Consider the following 16,564-nt stretch of genomic DNA (forward strand, 5'->3'; position numbering starts at 1 on the left):
TTGTTGGGTTGCCACTGCCTTGTTTTGGCTCGTTGAAGCAGGTGTTTCATGGGCTATTGTATTGCCAGCTTCTTTCTCAAAGACAGGAAGAATTTTTGGAAACCAAGTATCTGTCGAAATACTCTGCTGTTTAACTTCTTTTTATTGAAGGGTTTGATGTCTTTAGTATGGGAAAGAGAGTTAAGAGCAGCAGTAGTGATACTTGCAGAGGAGCAACGGAGTAAACAGGACCCACTGTGGCTGGAACAATTTTCTCTCATGTTCATAGTAAAGGTTGTGCTGGCTGTACAGCGAGAAAAGGAATGTCTCCTTCTTGGGGAGACTGTAGGCCTGTATATGGAAGGAGAAGGGGGATCAGGATCTCCTTCCATTGATAAAATGTGGCTGGAAGCAGCTCTGAGCTGTGCAGAGCTGCATGGATGCCCTTTCCTTCTTAGCAGGAGCACGTCTGTGTATGGCACCAGGCAGGGCTGATGGGGGAATGCGGGTCTGCAGCCTCCCTGCTCCCTCCCACAGCTCCACCGTCTGCAGGAATTACTGGGCCAGAGTGAAGTGCCAGTTTTTCTTACTTACCTAGCTGTGAATTCAGTAGGCAGACTTCCCTGGATTTCTTAGATCTCTGAGCTTACTTCCCTCTGTTAAGATGGGACTAACTAGACAAATGCTTTGAAACATAGGTATGAAGCTGCTATCTGAATGTGCCAAGCAGCAGTACTGCGTTACAAGTGACCTTTCAGTCTGAAACTTTGCCAAAGGGAGGGGAAAGGAAGCCACGGTTGAAGCGAGTTCTGCACAGAGATCCTGCAAACAGATGGTGTTTGCATATAGGATGTGCTGTTCGGGTGCAACTTTACTACAATGCTCTTCATTTTTAATAATTTCAGGCGGGCTAAACTGCGGCTATATTTGGAACAGCTAAAACAGCTTGTGCCTCTCGGGCCGGACAGCACCAGACACACCACTCTAAGTCTGTTGAAAAGAGCTAAGATGCATATCAAGGTAAAAACATTCATCCATATTTTTACTTCTTTTAAAGCAAAATCTTCCAGAATGTGTATCCATAGAGAGGGAACCAGTTTTCCACACAAAATCCATATCCGTATGTCCAGTCTTCTGGATACATTTGCCTTTATTAGTTGCAAGGGTTTCAGTCAGAGTATCAAGGTTTTGTGTTTAGTAATTTATCCTGCAGTCTCAAATACATGAAAAAAAAAAAAAGTGATTTTGATTTCTGCTTACTTACTAATGCTTTACCTTTCATTTTAAAAAAGAGTATGTATGTATCAGGGGTGTTCTTCCATTTAATTTTTAAGGACTGAACAAAGTAGCATGAAACAGTAGCATTAATTTCCATGTAAAAGGCCAGATGATAAAAAAAATTACCGGAGTAAAAGGGATTATAGCTACTAGTAAGCCTTGTCCCCATCCCACATCTTGATGACCCTGGAATATTTGACAATATTTAAAAGAAACAAAAAATGAAATGCAGTCTCGCAGTCTCCTGCTAGTTGCTGCTCCCCTTGTGTGTTTCTTGTGTGTAACAAGTTTAAAACAAAAACCAAAACAAAATCTTGACTGTGATCCAGCAGGAGTGCAGGTTATACATTTGCACAGGTAATTCAAAGGGAATTACTCCTCAGGCCTCCTCTCTCCAAAGACACCTTCTCTCCCATTCTCACTGTCATCATTTTCAGGGGAATGGGACTATGTGCAGAAATAGGACAAACAAGTATTTAAATGTAAAAGTTAAAGAACAGGTTTGTGCTGCTGTGTCCAGGGCTCTATAATTATTCATCTGGCATTTTTTCAACGTTACAGGGAAACAGGTCAAGAAAAGTGTCAAGAGAGGCTGAACACTGCCAGTAATGTTGGAATATTTTGGAGAATGGCCTGCTGTTGTACAGCATTAAGATTCACTGCAGTTGCAGAAATGGGTGTAATTCATACAAAGTATTAAGGATTATTTTAAGCAAAACCATTCTTGTGAGCAAGTTTAGTGAGCTACTTCTTCAGCTCTTGTAAGCACATTTACTCCAGCTGGGCAACCCCTGTTTCTACCATTTGAGATTTTGGCCTCTTGTTTATAATTCAGGCTAACATGCGTGAAAGGCACTGCATGTGGTTTTTGTCTTGGCTTGCCCCCCTCTCATGGGCTTAGGCATACAAATTGAAAAACTGTTTTTATAAGTGGCAAGTGTGAGAGATTAGCCATGTCGTTACCATTTCAGCTGCTGATAAAAAAAAGCTAGAAACAGATTATTTCCAGGTCCATCGTGCACAGTAGTTATTTTCTGAAAACAGTAACTAAAGGTTTAGCTTTCTTTTTAGGATTTTAATGGCCCCTACCCTAACTGGGTTGCCACTTAATTGCGTCTCTTCCTCAGGTCAGCTACCTCCCTGCTGCACTGCCCGAGCGTGCCAATGCCTGTCTGCCATTTCTAATACAGTCATTAGTTTTGAACTTTTCACACACACACACTCCTGTATTTTGAAACTTGCTCTGAAATTGGGTCTCCTGGATGTGAATCATTGAGTTGATTCCTAAAATAGTTGGTAGCTTTTGGGATTGGAGCTGGGAAAATACAGGAAAAGGAAATCTGATCAATTGGGCACATTTGGTTTGTTGTGTATGTGGATTACCAACCCCCTTTCTTATTATAACATCATGTATCCACATATGATGCCTATCTTCTGCAACAGTTCAAGGAAAAATAATGCAAGTATAAAGAGGATTGTTAGTAAACTCCTCCTCCTATATATGTCATTGATACTGGTTATTGTTAATGAAGCTTTTTAAATGGTAAAAATTGCCATCTTCTGCAGTAGGAGGGAGACAATTCAGGAGGCTTGCAGTGGTTCCTTTATGGTGATAAGTCTCTTATTTCACCAAAAGAGGCATTACATTCTGACTGAAACCTGAGCTGTGCTCTGGTTATCAAAGATGATGTCAGTTTTGCCTGACGAAATGATTTAAATGTTCCCCATAACCAAGGCAACAATAATTCGGTCTTAGCTGAGGAACTTCTGCTGGTGGCAAGAGTCTCTGAGGGATTATTTTTTTCCTCCCTGTACCCATGTACCTTATTGTAAAACAAATTCAGCTCTGGCTTACCCAGCTTAAATTGTACTAAGCTCTATAGAATGGTACAAAAAAACCTGATTTAATTTATGATCTTCATTCACTTATGGGTGGACTGGATGATCTTCAAGATCCTTTCCAACCAGGATGATTCTATGACTCTATGAACTTATGTTTTAACACGAGTAAAAACTGTTGGCTTACTGTCTTTCCCTCTTTTTAAGAAATTGGAAGAACAGGACCGAAAAGCTCTAAATATTAAAGAACAATTACAGCGGGAACACCGCTACCTCAAACGCAGATTGGAGCAGCTATCCGTGCAGGGCATGGAGCGTATCCGCACTGACAGCATGGGATCAACAATATCCACTGACTCTGAACAAGGTAATGGAATGAGGGCTTCCCAAAAGGAGTTGCAGGAGCAGGAGGGAAAAGGGAAGCAGGGAAGAAAGAAAATCGTGTCCAGTGAATTGGGGGAGGTTCTCCTCCCCCTCTACTTCGCCCTAGTGAGACCACATCTGGAGTGTTGTGTCTAGTTCTGGGCTCCCCAGTTCAGGAGGGACAGGGACCTACTTGAGAGAGTCCAGTGGAGGCTACGAGGATGATGAAGGGACTGGAACACCTGCCTTATGAGGACACGCTGAGAGACCTGGGGCTTTTCAGTCTAGAGAGGAGAAGACTGAGAGGGCATGTAACTAATGTCTATAAATACATGAGGGCTGGGTGTCAAGAAGGCAGGGACAAGCTCTTGTCACTTGTACCCAGTGATAGGATGAGGGGCAATGGATTAAAACGCGAGCTCAGGAAGTTCCACCTCAACATGAGGAAGAACTTCTTTACTATGAGGGTTACAGAGCACTGGAACAGGCTCCCCAGAGAGGTTGTGGAGTCTCCTTCTCTGGAGACCTTCAAGACCTGTCTGGATGCCTTTCTGAGTGATTTGCCCTAGTTTTTGGTCCTGCTCTGGCAAGGGGGTTGGACTTAATGATCTTCAGAGATCCTTCCAACCCCTGACATTCTGTGATTCAGTGAAAGCATTATTTAGAGCTAAAATGAAGCTCGCAAGAAAGACCAGACAGAATGGATCCATTATGTGATTTGCAGAATAAAAAACTACTGCATCTTTTTTACGGTAGAAAACTTTCTTTTCTTTATCAGTTTTGAAGCTATTAATACTGCATGTATTTTTAAAGTTATTTATACTGCATATGTTTTTGCCAGCTTTTTAAACAACTACCATTTCATCTTCTGAATTTTTAGTAATTATTGGTAAGGCTGGCATATTTTCTTGGGGAAAAAAATATTTTATCAGTCCTAATTAATTTGTATGAATAAATTAATTCCACATCATTTATTGTGAAATTTTAAAATACTTTCTGTATTAACAGTCACAAAGTGTTCTCTGCATTTGGTTCCATTTAGGACAGAGTTCTTCAAGGTGCCTGTCACCGTTTCTAGTTGTCTCATTTGAAGTTGTTCTGTGCCTGAACACTTGCACAGGATGACTTTTTCAGAGCCCCTGGGAGATGAGCTGTTGGTCACAGAGCAGCTACCAGTGGACAGATGGCTATACCACGGTTGCTACTGGCTGACACCTGCAGAGGTTGGAATCACTATCAGTGGTGCTGCAGAACTGTGGCCTCTCAGGGTCTTCTTTCCTTCTTTTTTTGAGAGATCAGTGTCTAGGCACAGGTTGGAACAGTTCTTGGGACAGCAATTGGTATTGATGTCATGCAGTATATTTATGTGGATGAGGACAGAAGGGATTTTAATTCTCAGGTGGACAAGATGATCCTTTCCTCAGGAATTACTGTTCCAATTTTTTTTTTAGTTACAGAAAATGAGGTATGATTCAGGTTTTGCCTGCATGTTGGTTGACACAGGCAACACTGGCCCATGATAACTTACTCAAAATGTGCCTTCTTATGTTTTCTTTAGAAGTAGACATTGAAGGAATGGAGTTTACTCCAGGTGAAATGGACAGTATTGGAAGTGCCAGTGATGCTGAAGACCACTACAGTTTGCAAAGCGGTTCGAGTGACGGAGGTTACACACATTCCCGCAGACTGAATGCCAGGCTCTCATAGTGCCTGAGTTACCTGTTCAACTCAGGACCATCTGACTGAAGCACTTATACATGAATATTCCAGAAGTGTCAACTGCCACTCTTCCGGGAAACCCCAACCACAGTACCCTGACATGGAGGTTTCTTACCCATGGTTCCCTGCACTGTAACCACAATATTAGATATTGTAAATCATGGGTTTGCTGCAGAGAACTGTGGTTAGGTACAGTTGTGACTTAAAGCTAGCTTGATGTAGCCATACTGCAAATTAAAGAAAATAAATTATGTCATTCCATTCAAGAAGTATTAAATTCAAGCTGTTGGAAGCATGGTGTAAGGGAGTTTGACAGTTATTTTGATTTTGCAGAAACCATTTTCAAACATAGAATAAATGGAACCTACAATGTGTTAGTGATTCGGAGAGATGGGAACCTACAACTACTTTTTGTGGTATTTTTTTCATGGAAAAAAAAACAACACCCAAACCATTTTGAATGCTGTATAGCTTGCTCTCTAGAATAAATTCTTTCAGCAGTTGTTTGGTGAAGCAGCCAGATAAATCTTCAAATCTCAGATGATCTTTAGAAAAGGTCATATTTGCAAGTCACTACTGTACTTCAAAATGGGGGAAAAGCCAGCTCTAATAATGACTTCATGTGGGATGATCTCAACTTTCTTTTGCTTTTTTGTTTTCAATATCCAACCAGCAGCAAATCGTTCTATCCATGTTAACAGGACTAACAGAAAGCAACGCTGCGTTTTTAACCTGTTGTCATGGAACGGATGACATTTGAAGCATTTCAGTGGTTTTTCTGGGTGTTTTTTTTTCATTTCTTTGTCTGAAGAATACAGAACTCAAGCAATCCAGTTGGTGATAGCTAATCTTTCCTTGCAAGGAAATTAAATCTCTGCTTGTATTTTTTTTTCTCTTTTCTATTTACACATGTCAATACATTTTTATGGAAGGCATGGCTTAAAATTACAGTATTCAGCTAGAAGATAATTAATCTTTTTCTTTTGCACACTATAATTGCATTTTCTATTCTTAAAAAAGTGCAAAAAAATGTAAAATGTATGCTGTAAAACAGCAAAGTTTATTTAGTACTCATCAAGCTGTTCAGAACATATTTACCCAAATTGTAGCAATACTATGAAGATGTATTTTAATACAACTTCTGCATAGTGAAGTCATTAGAGCTTGGCTTGCCGGGTAAGAAAAAAATGGACCAGTCTTTGCATTATCTGTTTAAAGAAGGTCTTTTAAAAAAAAAAAAAAAATAGAAGGAAAAAAAAAAAGAAAAAAAAATTTAAAAAAAAAGAAGAAAAAAGCTATAAACACTTTTAGGGAAGTGATTTTAGCAAGTGTAGTCTATATTTCCTGTAAGAGATTTTGTATTATATTTTCCTAAATGTTCTCATTTACTTGTATAGGGAGGGGAATGGTACAGACCCAGACCAGAGTCTCAGGGACTCTTCACCTTTGTCATATTGTGCCTTGGTGACCATTTATGTATGCCTCTCCTTTTCATTGTTTAAAGGACAACTAAGCTTTGTTTCAAGACCCTCTGTTCGAATGGTCAGTTGTCCACCTTCCTACAGATGAAGCAGAGAGGTGTATTTATATCTTCACCCTCTCACAACTGATTCAGTGTGGCTTTAAGTAAAATCATGAAATTAGGTTTTGGTGTGAGGGTTAATTGTCTTTGTATAAGCCCTCATTTGGATTCTTCAGCACCCAGATCTGTATTTTGTTAGCTTATGAAGTCAGGGTCTCTGTGAGACCAGTGCTCAGTGGCTAGGGGAACACAGGAGTACTGTGTAAGGCTATGGGATGTCCAAGTGTGGTGCCATATTTAGCATTCAGATACAAGACCTCATGACAGACTGACCATAATGATGAAAAACAAAGATTCAGTTGTTCTTTCAACATCTGACATACGTGTCCTCCCTTTGGCTCTTACAACACGGAGTAGAAATACGAATACATTTTGTGGCAGCTTACAGATCCTTGTTTGCACTCTCGCTTACTGCTTGGAACTTGCCAACAAGGAAAACCTATATGTTTAATTTACATAACCTAATGGCGGGCCATCCCTGCTTTGGCTCTGGGGAGGGGCCTAAGGTTATAAACTCTGGCAGCTGAAAAAAAAACAATTAACCTTTTCTGTGATGCAGGTTTTGGTATTATGTTCTATACACCTTGCATATTACTAAAATCCTCATTGTTGGGGAAAGCACACAGCAATATACTCATTGTGTGTAGCTGACAAGCAGCAGAAATTACTAGCTCCTTTGGTGCATATGTAACTAATTTCCAAATCATGGAAAAAAAAAATACAAACAACAAGAGTTTACTTTAACACGCGACTGTTAACAGGAAAAAAAAAAAGGCTAGTATATTGTTGCTGTTCATTTATTATATAATGAACATATTCATGAATTGTAAAGTGTTTCCTTTCATGACAAGCAGCTCTTGCACAGAACCTCCTAATGAAAAGAGATTTGAAACTTACAGAAGGAAAAAACAAGATTTTAAATTGAACATTATTGTACCTTAGGTTGACCTGAAATTTTCCTTTTAAAGATGAATGTGCTAACTTAATGAGTTCTTCCACGCTGGGTATCCATGGCTTTGTAGATCTTATATTTTCAATAAAAATTACTCGAATAATCTTGAGTGGAAATAAAAAGGGTTTATTTGTTTTTCCTTTTGAAGTTATTACAGCTGGGGGCTATTATGCTGGTAAAGAAAAAAGACACCGTACTGCCTGTGTCATTCTCCCTCAAGCACAGCCCAGTTTAAGGTGGTATTTTCAGGCACAGGCCCCTTTTCTGCAGCTTGGACAGAAGCAGCCCAGCTAAAGGCAGTGGCAAAACTGTTACAAGTGTGGGGTTTGGAGGCTGGTTTGAGTGGCTGCCTGCCCCCTAAGCAGCTCTGACATTTCTGCAGGGACCCGATTCACCTGCTGCTGAGCAGCCAGCGCAGTGCTGCCTGTGGCCACAGCTCCTTGGGATGCCAGGAGTGCTGTACTAATTTTGTTAAGCTGGGCATTTGTGTGTGTTCTCCGTGTGTGTGCATGCATGCACCTGTGTGCACACACACCTGTCTCTGCAATCAACCTGACTGCAAAAAGCACACTGTGTGCTGCCAGACTCAATGCTGCCCCTGCCTTGCTCTGCCCTTCTGAGTTGTAACCATGCTTCTAGCAGGTGAGGAGATACCACTGTTCAGTTACATCTATTTTCTCTGCAGTTACCACATAGGAAAAGAAGGAATAGGGACAAGATTATAGGGCTGCTAGGTCTTTTCCTCTGTGGAAAAGGCTCTGGAGAGATGAAGTCATCGAGCAGTTCTTTTTACGGAGGCGTAGTGGTTTGGCCTGCTTCCTGGTGGGAGAGGAAAGGAAGGGTTTTCCCTTGCAGCCCGCAGGTGTTGGGAGGATGTCTGCCTCTCTGTGGCTCCTGTGTCAGCTCTTCCTCTAGCTCTGTGAGTGCACTCTGTCATCACAGGAGAGAGGCATTTAAAAAAAGCCTAAAATTGTTAGCTTTTCCTGCAGATTCTCCACTGCAATTCAGAGGATGAATCTCCTTCACTCCCATCCTCTCCCTGTCCAACTTGTAGCCTCCCAGGGCCCATTGCGGCTGGTCTATTTATCTTCTGAAAAGGGCAGGGCTTGGCCAGTAGAAACTCTGCAGTACATCACTGCCCGGGGACCAGATCCTGTATTGTCTTGTGCAAAAAAAGAGAGTTCAGAGTGAGTTTGATTGGATGCAAGCAGAAATAAAATGGTCCTCAAAAATCCATGAGGACAGTTTTTTCTGGTGAGTTTTAGATGAGTTTCTATCCTAATTTCTTAGTCTAAGACTTAGGGTGGAAAAAAAAAAGAATTAAAATGTAATATAACTTGCCTGCAACTTAAAGACTTAATACTTCTCCTGACCATAAACAGTGTTACTTTTCTTGACTTGGATGAGTATGCATTTAGTTATGCCATGTACAACCTAACAAAATTTTGTATTAAAAATAAAGTTACTTTTTTGATCTACAAATAAATGACTGTCATAAATACCAGTATTCTGAGCACCTGACTGTGCACTCTGCATAACCCAATTCAGTGGATGAACTTAAAAGCCAGAAGAGAATTGGGAAGTGGAAAGAGGTGAAGCTGCATATGCGTGAGCTCCGCCTGCTCCCCTTCTGAGCCCCTGGGGCCTGTCCACCCTCAGGACATACTTCTGCTTTTCTTGGAAGTATTTACAGCAGTCTCTGCTACTGTGGCAAGTCATTATTGCACCATTTTACCAACGATAGCAGGTTGGTAATTAGCGGTGACATTTTTCATCCTCGCAGATCAGCCCCATGGGAAAGAAACACATTTTTAAGAAGAACCACAGCATCACAGCTTTTAGTGAAGGAGTGTTAATTTTATACACTTCTATTTTGTGGTGGTGTTGATAAAGGAATGTCTGCAAAACATACGACTTTCAGAAAGCTTTTTTTGTTTACTCCTAGAGGCCATTGATGTCATCTGTGTGGGAGAAACTAACAGTGTTGATATTTAATCCACTAATTTGGGACTCTCCAAAATGGGTGGAAGAACTTAATCCCTTCAGATACTCTTTACGGAAGAGCTGTACTTCCTGCAAATACTAATGGGGCAAACACGCTCAGAAATTAATTTCATCAGTAATGAAATGAGCCAATTTGCTTAAGTGACTGACTAAATGCGCTGTTGTTAATTGGTAGCTGGAAATGAAACATCCAAGCGTGTTGCGTAACTACCTAGAATTAAAAAGCAGGGGATATATGAAATAGAAAAGACCAGAAACCATTTGGTCACCTTGGCTGTTCTTTCTACCTGAAGCATTGTACATGAACACTGGCAGAGCTGAGGGGAGGGCACTCCAAGTTCAGAATTTTGTCCTTCCATTTTGTGCGAGATGCGTAAAATGTAGTTACACTCCATTTGTGTCATAGAAAGGGGCTATGAAATATGGATTTTTAAATGATGGTATTTTGGAGCATGTGAAGCAATGACAGAGAGCCTTCTGCCAATTACCAGTCACATTGTTCCCTGACGGTGTTATCCAGGGGTTGTGTGCCAGAGCCATCGGGTCCCTGAGCCAAGGGAATGGTTTGTAGTCTGTGAGATGTATGATAGTGTACAGATTCATTTGCACACAGGTACACAGTGCTCACTATGTTCTGTAGAACACTAGAGTATTGTGTTGTATCATTACCTTGTCATAATATAAATGTTTATGGTTTTGGTGTTCTCTTCAGGGTTTCTATTTTTTTTTACATTTTTCATAATTTTTTTTTTTTATAGATAGTTTCTTCTCTTTGCAAATAGGCTTAATGATTATTTTATAAGGGGCTCACTGAGCTTTAGCATTTAAAATTAATAGCATGGTACAAAGGTTGGAATGCTATTTAAACTAAAGTTCTTTTACATATGTTGGCCCGATGCAACCCCAATAGTCATTAAAGTTATTTGTGTCTAAGCATGGGTGCTGTATAGATTTCCACTATTACATTTCTAAAGACAAACAAACCTGTAAAACAAAGTGCAAATTGAAAGGCATTAGTGCCTGTTCTAAGTAATTATACTGGATATTATTCCAGCTCTGTACAAGATAGGGGAAAAAAAAAAAAAAAAGCATTAAAAGGCAGCCTACAAGTTCTACATGTGTATTTTGTCCAATGTGAAAGTCACATCACAGGCAGACAAAAATGAGCATTTTAGTTTGTTACTCAGAGAGATGAGAGGAGGGATAGAACTGAAATGCTTTTGCAAATTGCATTGTTATGTTCTCAGCTGTGGTCTGTGACAGCCACAGGCTTTTGTTGCAGTTTGTCAAGCATATTGCAGGAAAATACAGCAATATCTTAAAAATATAGAAATAGTAGTTTTAAGCTGAAATCATGGCAAGTAGCTTGTCAATATGTTTACATTTGATTCAAGTAAGATGAGCTGCTGAATCAGTAAATATATTCATGCCTAAAGCATAGTAACCTATTCTTTTAATCAAAGCTTTCTTTGCAATTACCACTATCACAGAATAAGCATAAAATACAATCCAGCACATCACTAGCATATTGTAAATTAACCTCCAACAGGAAAAGTCTGTAATAAACATTTAGCAGTGCTATATTTGAACAGTACCACTTTTCTCAGCCCAAGAAAACTGCGTGGGTTAACAGAGCTATGAACCTACTTTGGACAAGCAGCAGGTGCTGCTGGTAGGAGCCTGATTTTGTTTTGCCCACTATAGAATCATAGAATCATGGTATATGCTGAGTTGGAAGGGACCCATCAGGATCATTGAGTCCAACTCCTGTCCCTATGTAGGGCACCCCAAGAATCACACCATGTGCCTGAGAGCATCATCCAAATGCTTCTTGAACTCAGGCAGGCTTGGTGCTGTGACCACTTCCCTGGGGAGCTGGTTCCAGTACTTGACCACCCTCTGGGTGAAAAACCTTTTCCTGATATCCAATCTAAACATCCCCTGATTCAGCTTCCTGCCATTTCCCTGAGTCCTGTCATTGGTCACAGGAGTGAAGAGATCAGGACCTGCCCCATCTCTTCCCCTCACAAGAGGAAGCCACAGACTGCAATGAGGTCATCCCTCAGCCTCCTCCAAGCTGAATAATCCAAGTGACCTCAGCTGCTCCTCATAAGTCATGCCTTCCAGACCCGTCACCATCTTCATGGCTCTCCTTTGGATGCTCTCCAACAGCTTGATCAGTACAAGCCCCCTGAATGCCCCTCTCCTGTGTCACTGCTGTGCAGGGGAACTACTACCCCACCAGGGAGGACTCAGCTGGAGTTTGATGGGAGAGAGGGAGCAGAAGAAAGAAGCAGGAGGGTCAGGCTGGTCCCTCAAGGTCCCTGCTGAGCCCTGGTGTATGTTCTCACAAAAAAGTTCAGTTTCTAACGAACAAAACCCATTCACAGACAGACCAGCTGATCAGACCCACTTCAGGGTTTTAATCCAAAACAGGGTCAGAAGAGGAAGCAAACAATTTTATATAAAAAAAAATAAATCTTGTGCATCATATGTCTAACTACATTAGTTGTGTTAACCCAAATGTGTAGGAGCTTCTTTTATATATATGGCATTGAATCCAATGAAGCTGAAGAAAACTAATCACTTTGACCTGCTTTTCTGGGAATACCAGGTCTCAGAATGAAATCTACCTTTCCTCTGGAGAGACGATATATGTGCTTGAGAGAGAAAGCAAGCTGGTGCCAAATTCCTGCCTTCTGACTTTGGTATAATAAAAGTTCACATGGCACTTCAAAAAGCTGGGCTTAATTCAGAATATAAATTTGCTTAAAGCAATGAATTACCTTTTAGGCCAGAGTGTTTCCAAAGAGTGCCTAGTACTCCAGCAATCTGAAGCAGGGACCTCTAACATCCACAAGCAGATGCGCAGGATGATGCAAAATGAAAAAGTTTCTCCACCTACAGTTTGTCAGCTACAAACTCATTTCCATCCTTTCTCTCTTTTTCATTTTTTTTGGCAGGGGGGGTTGTGTTTTGTTTCAGTTTTTGTTGTTGTTGTTTTTTTTACAAACCAAACCAAACCCCTAATGCAGTTAATAAGCAAAACACTTCTTGAGCTTTTCATCTGACAGATGTATCCCAGTGGGAGGGTTTACACTGGCCGGCTGCAATGCCTATATTATGGCAACTGCTCCCCTCGCCTGATTTTTTACAGCCTTGGCCAATGGGTAACCAAGAGCTTCTCTCCAAGGTATCAGGCACAATGATGTCATATTTTGCAGTGGAACAAATGCAACATGGCATTGGTGGAATAGTGCAGAGCTTGCAGACGCCCTTCCAGAAATGTCTATGTCTTAATCTGCTGGAATCCACCATAACAAGGCTTGTAAAGGCAAAATGCTATCCAAGCAACCTCTCTGGTTCTCCGACACAGATGCAAAACAACTGCTCCTAGAATGGAAAGAACGGGTTAGGTAAGCCTTTAATTATGTTTTGACTGAACACAACCTAGAAGAAAATGAATCAAAGAAAAACAATCTTGACCCATAAGGAGCTGCAAAAGCAAACACTGAATCACACAGGGCTGTGGTTGGGTGTGGAAAAGGGGCTGTAAGGAATTTTGAAGATATGTTTGTAACATGTTTATAGGGGAAGAATGGTGTTTAATCTCTGCCCTGAAAAGCCGACTGATGGTCTAACATGAGAATTTATTTCACATTAGAGGCTTGTTCTTTCAAAATGAAAAGTTGAAGTGCAGTGTTGTGACCTAAAATATTTCAATTCTAGCCTGAATTCCTGTGCCAGCGGGGATTATGAGATCATGCTGTCTGTCAACTCCTCTTTTGTCCATCTGTTCTCCTCCTCCTTTCCTTGATAACTTTTGAACCTTTAGGCTAATTTTCACCAAATTTGACAAAGCAGAGATAGGACGGAGGCTGCAATAATAATCTGTGGTGGAAACTTCAAGGAAAATTCCATGTCTGGGAGAAAGAAAAATAAACTATTGCCTGTGTTGACGGTGTCTGAAGGCTGTTTGAGAGGTGGCTATCGGCCAGCACGTATGTAGCTACAGAATGAGCATATAGTCCTGCTTGCCCAGCTAAACAGATGGGGATGTAGGTTTTGTGAAAGGCCACAAGGGAGGTGGGACATTGTACGTGTGTGAGTCTGGAAAGAGGGAGAGGAACTGGTCACACGGGGAACTGAAGGCATTAGTTGCAGCAATCCAGATAGACAATTTGATAGACAAAAGATGGACTTCAGTCACAGAGCTGGACTGCTCTCAGCACAGACCAATTTTAGGAAGATTTCCAGGTGTTTAAAATTTTATTTTACTTGAGCATTTTTTTTTAAATGAGTAACATTTATATTTATGAAATTTAAAAACAACGACAACCAACAACCAAACAAAAGGCAACTGAAACTGTATCCTCTTACGAAATAAGCTCGAGAAAGCGTTTGCTCCTTCCCCATCGGAAGGACACAATGCACACTCTGCAAGATGAGTTGAAAACTTCAGCTAGCCTCAAGTCCAGCTGCCTATCAGGCTGTAATCTGATGGGAGGAATTCAACACTACAGCTCTTTTTACCCATGAGAGAATACTCACTGCCAGGTCAGGGTTTAAAAGTGTCTTGCACAGAACCGTATTGTACCAGTAATCAACCTACTGCACTTTGCAGGCAATGCAGGTGCTGATTTTGATCAAGAAAACCTCATGTGAGTTAGTTTTAGTTGTGCTGAGCTGCGAAGCTGCTCATTTGCCTGTGTTGAGTCATTTCAACAATTGCATTGAGATTAGAGAAGCTGCACATTTAGGACACAGTGGGAGGGCTCAGCCACTCACATACAGACTGGGTCAATGCCTCAACAGGGTGAAGTGTTGAGATAACATTTCTGGATGCAATAAATTATTTCTTTCTAGAATAACTGGCCTTAGAAACCACAGGAGGGTGAAAAAAAAGTGCCACTCTGAATTTAGTCTTCAGCAGTGCAGAGGATCTAATTCAAGAGCTACTCGTGGGTGAGCTGCTCCATAGTAGCAACCACAATATAATTAAGCTTAACACTGGCAGAAAAGAGAGCAAGAAAAATAAAGCAAAGTGATAATTTTAAGGAAATTACCTATGCAAAAATGGGAGAAAATGCCAGAAAACCCTAAATGAGCTGTTCAAAAGAAGTCTATGAACACCCAGAAGGCCAGAAAACCCTAAATGAGCTGTTCAAAAGAAGCCTATGAACACCCAGAAGGCTAAAAAACACTGTACTAGAAGCCCAAGTAAAACGTCTGATGCAAATAGAAAGCCCAAACCTCCCCCCCTGCATGACTCAATGAGACAGGGAGGCTATCACGAGGCAAGTAGGGAAAACGTGGCATGCCAAATGTAAACAGGAAACAAAAATGGCTAAACTCATGGAGTGGCTGATAAAGGATGCTCAAACTGCTAGTGCAAAGTTCACATGATGCTCAACTCCAGAGCAAGCCCTCACAATGCAGAAGAGGCCCCGCGATCATTGCTGAGAGCTTTCTGGTGGCTCTGTAAGCAGCAGCAGCCAGAACACCATGAAAACTGGGAGCATCATAAGGAGGCGCACAGGAACTCAGGAGTTTTGTAGAAAACCTTGGTGCACCCAAGCCCTGAGGAATGCATGCAGTGTCATCTCTGCACCACAAGCAAGGTACAGCAATATTAGACAGAGGAGGGCAACTGATACGATGGGGAAATGGAGCACTTGCTTTAGATAAGCCAAACCTGGGAAATCTGGAAATCTCCAAACTGGAGATGACAGAGCTGAGGGGAAATTTATTTGTGGTTTCCGAATTATTACGAAGGCCACAGAGGGGGTACATGCAGAAGTGGTATTCTTGATGTGATTAGAGAGGGTTAAAAAACATTTAACAAAGTACTTTTTTAAGCAGCAGGCAGTGACATTCTGAAATTTGCTGCTTGTGAAGTTTGTTTTTTTTTTCCTGACGGCTACCAGCACTGTCAAAACGGGATTAGACAAGTTCATAGGCATGAAGTGCATGGAGTAATACTAAAAGGAGTAGACAGCGACACACCACTGACACAGCAGCTGTGAGCCCAGGGCTGGTGGCCACGATGAGCTGCGTCGGGGAGGCTGGTGGGTCCGAAGGCCGGGTTTGGTCAGAGCTGAGCAGCGCTGGGAGAGACGCCTGTGGCGCCAGGGAACAGCCCCAAACGGATCCTTCAGCCAAGCACAGCTTATTTACGCTCCTGCAAGAACGGGTGACCTAAACAAGTAGGCATACCCACAGTAAGGTGAATAAGGGTTTATATTCTCTGCTCCCAACCCAAAGCTCCCTCCCGTTTCCCCACTGGCTGGTACTCCAGGGTTTACAGCCCATCCGACGCGTCTCGTTGTCCCGTTTCCCGCCCCCGTTTACACATCCCCTTCTGGCAGCTTCCTTTTTACCTCATTAAGGTGCAATTCTGACCTTTCTTGCCCCCTTGGCTGTCTTCCCAATTAAGAAAGCGATCTGTACCTCCTGGTGCCAGCCCGCCCCGAGGAGCAGGCCAGAAGCGGCTTCGCTGGGTCCCATCTCGGGCCATAAATCCCGCTCCGTGTTCGGACGGAGCCCAGCTCGGTCCCTCAGCTCCTCGGGCCGCAAACCCCTCCAGGTGTCATGGGGATGTGCAGATAACCTCACTTCTCTTCAACAAACGATTATATTCCTCACACTAGGGTGTGTATAGATATCTATAGATGTATAGACCCCCAACAATGTGCTTCTAACAGCAGGCTGTGAAAACAACACTAAACCCAGCCCTTAGCCTCTAAGGGTAGGATGCGAACACAAGGCACATGCCATGTCTGACAAGGCCCGGCGCCGCTCCGCACAACCCCGCACAACCCGCACACGGCGGCCGGGCCGGGCCGGGC

General features: G+C 42.0%; 1 protein-coding gene across 5 annotated transcripts in view; it reads left to right on the top strand.

Moving 5' to 3' along the window:
- Window positions 1–7,834, top strand: part of MXD4 (MAX dimerization protein 4) — a 38,056-nt gene extending 30,222 nt beyond the window's left edge. For all 5 annotated transcript variants that reach the window (XM_051617101.1, XM_051617103.1, XM_051617104.1 and 2 more), the window contains 3 exons: window positions 885–999; window positions 3,304–3,463; window positions 5,018–7,834. In XM_051617101.1, the coding sequence (XP_051473061.1) occupies window positions 885–999; window positions 3,304–3,463; window positions 5,018–5,166 (424 nt within the window). In that variant the 3' untranslated portion in view covers window positions 5,167–7,834. The remainder of the gene's footprint in view (window positions 1–884; window positions 1,000–3,303; window positions 3,464–5,017) is intronic.
- The last annotated feature ends 8,730 nt before the right edge of the window (window positions 7,835–16,564 follow it).

Source organism: Apus apus, chromosome 4 (assembly GCF_020740795.1).
Source record: "Apus apus isolate bApuApu2 chromosome 4, bApuApu2.pri.cur, whole genome shotgun sequence".
Lineage (NCBI taxonomy): Eukaryota > Metazoa > Chordata > Aves > Apodiformes > Apodidae > Apus > Apus apus.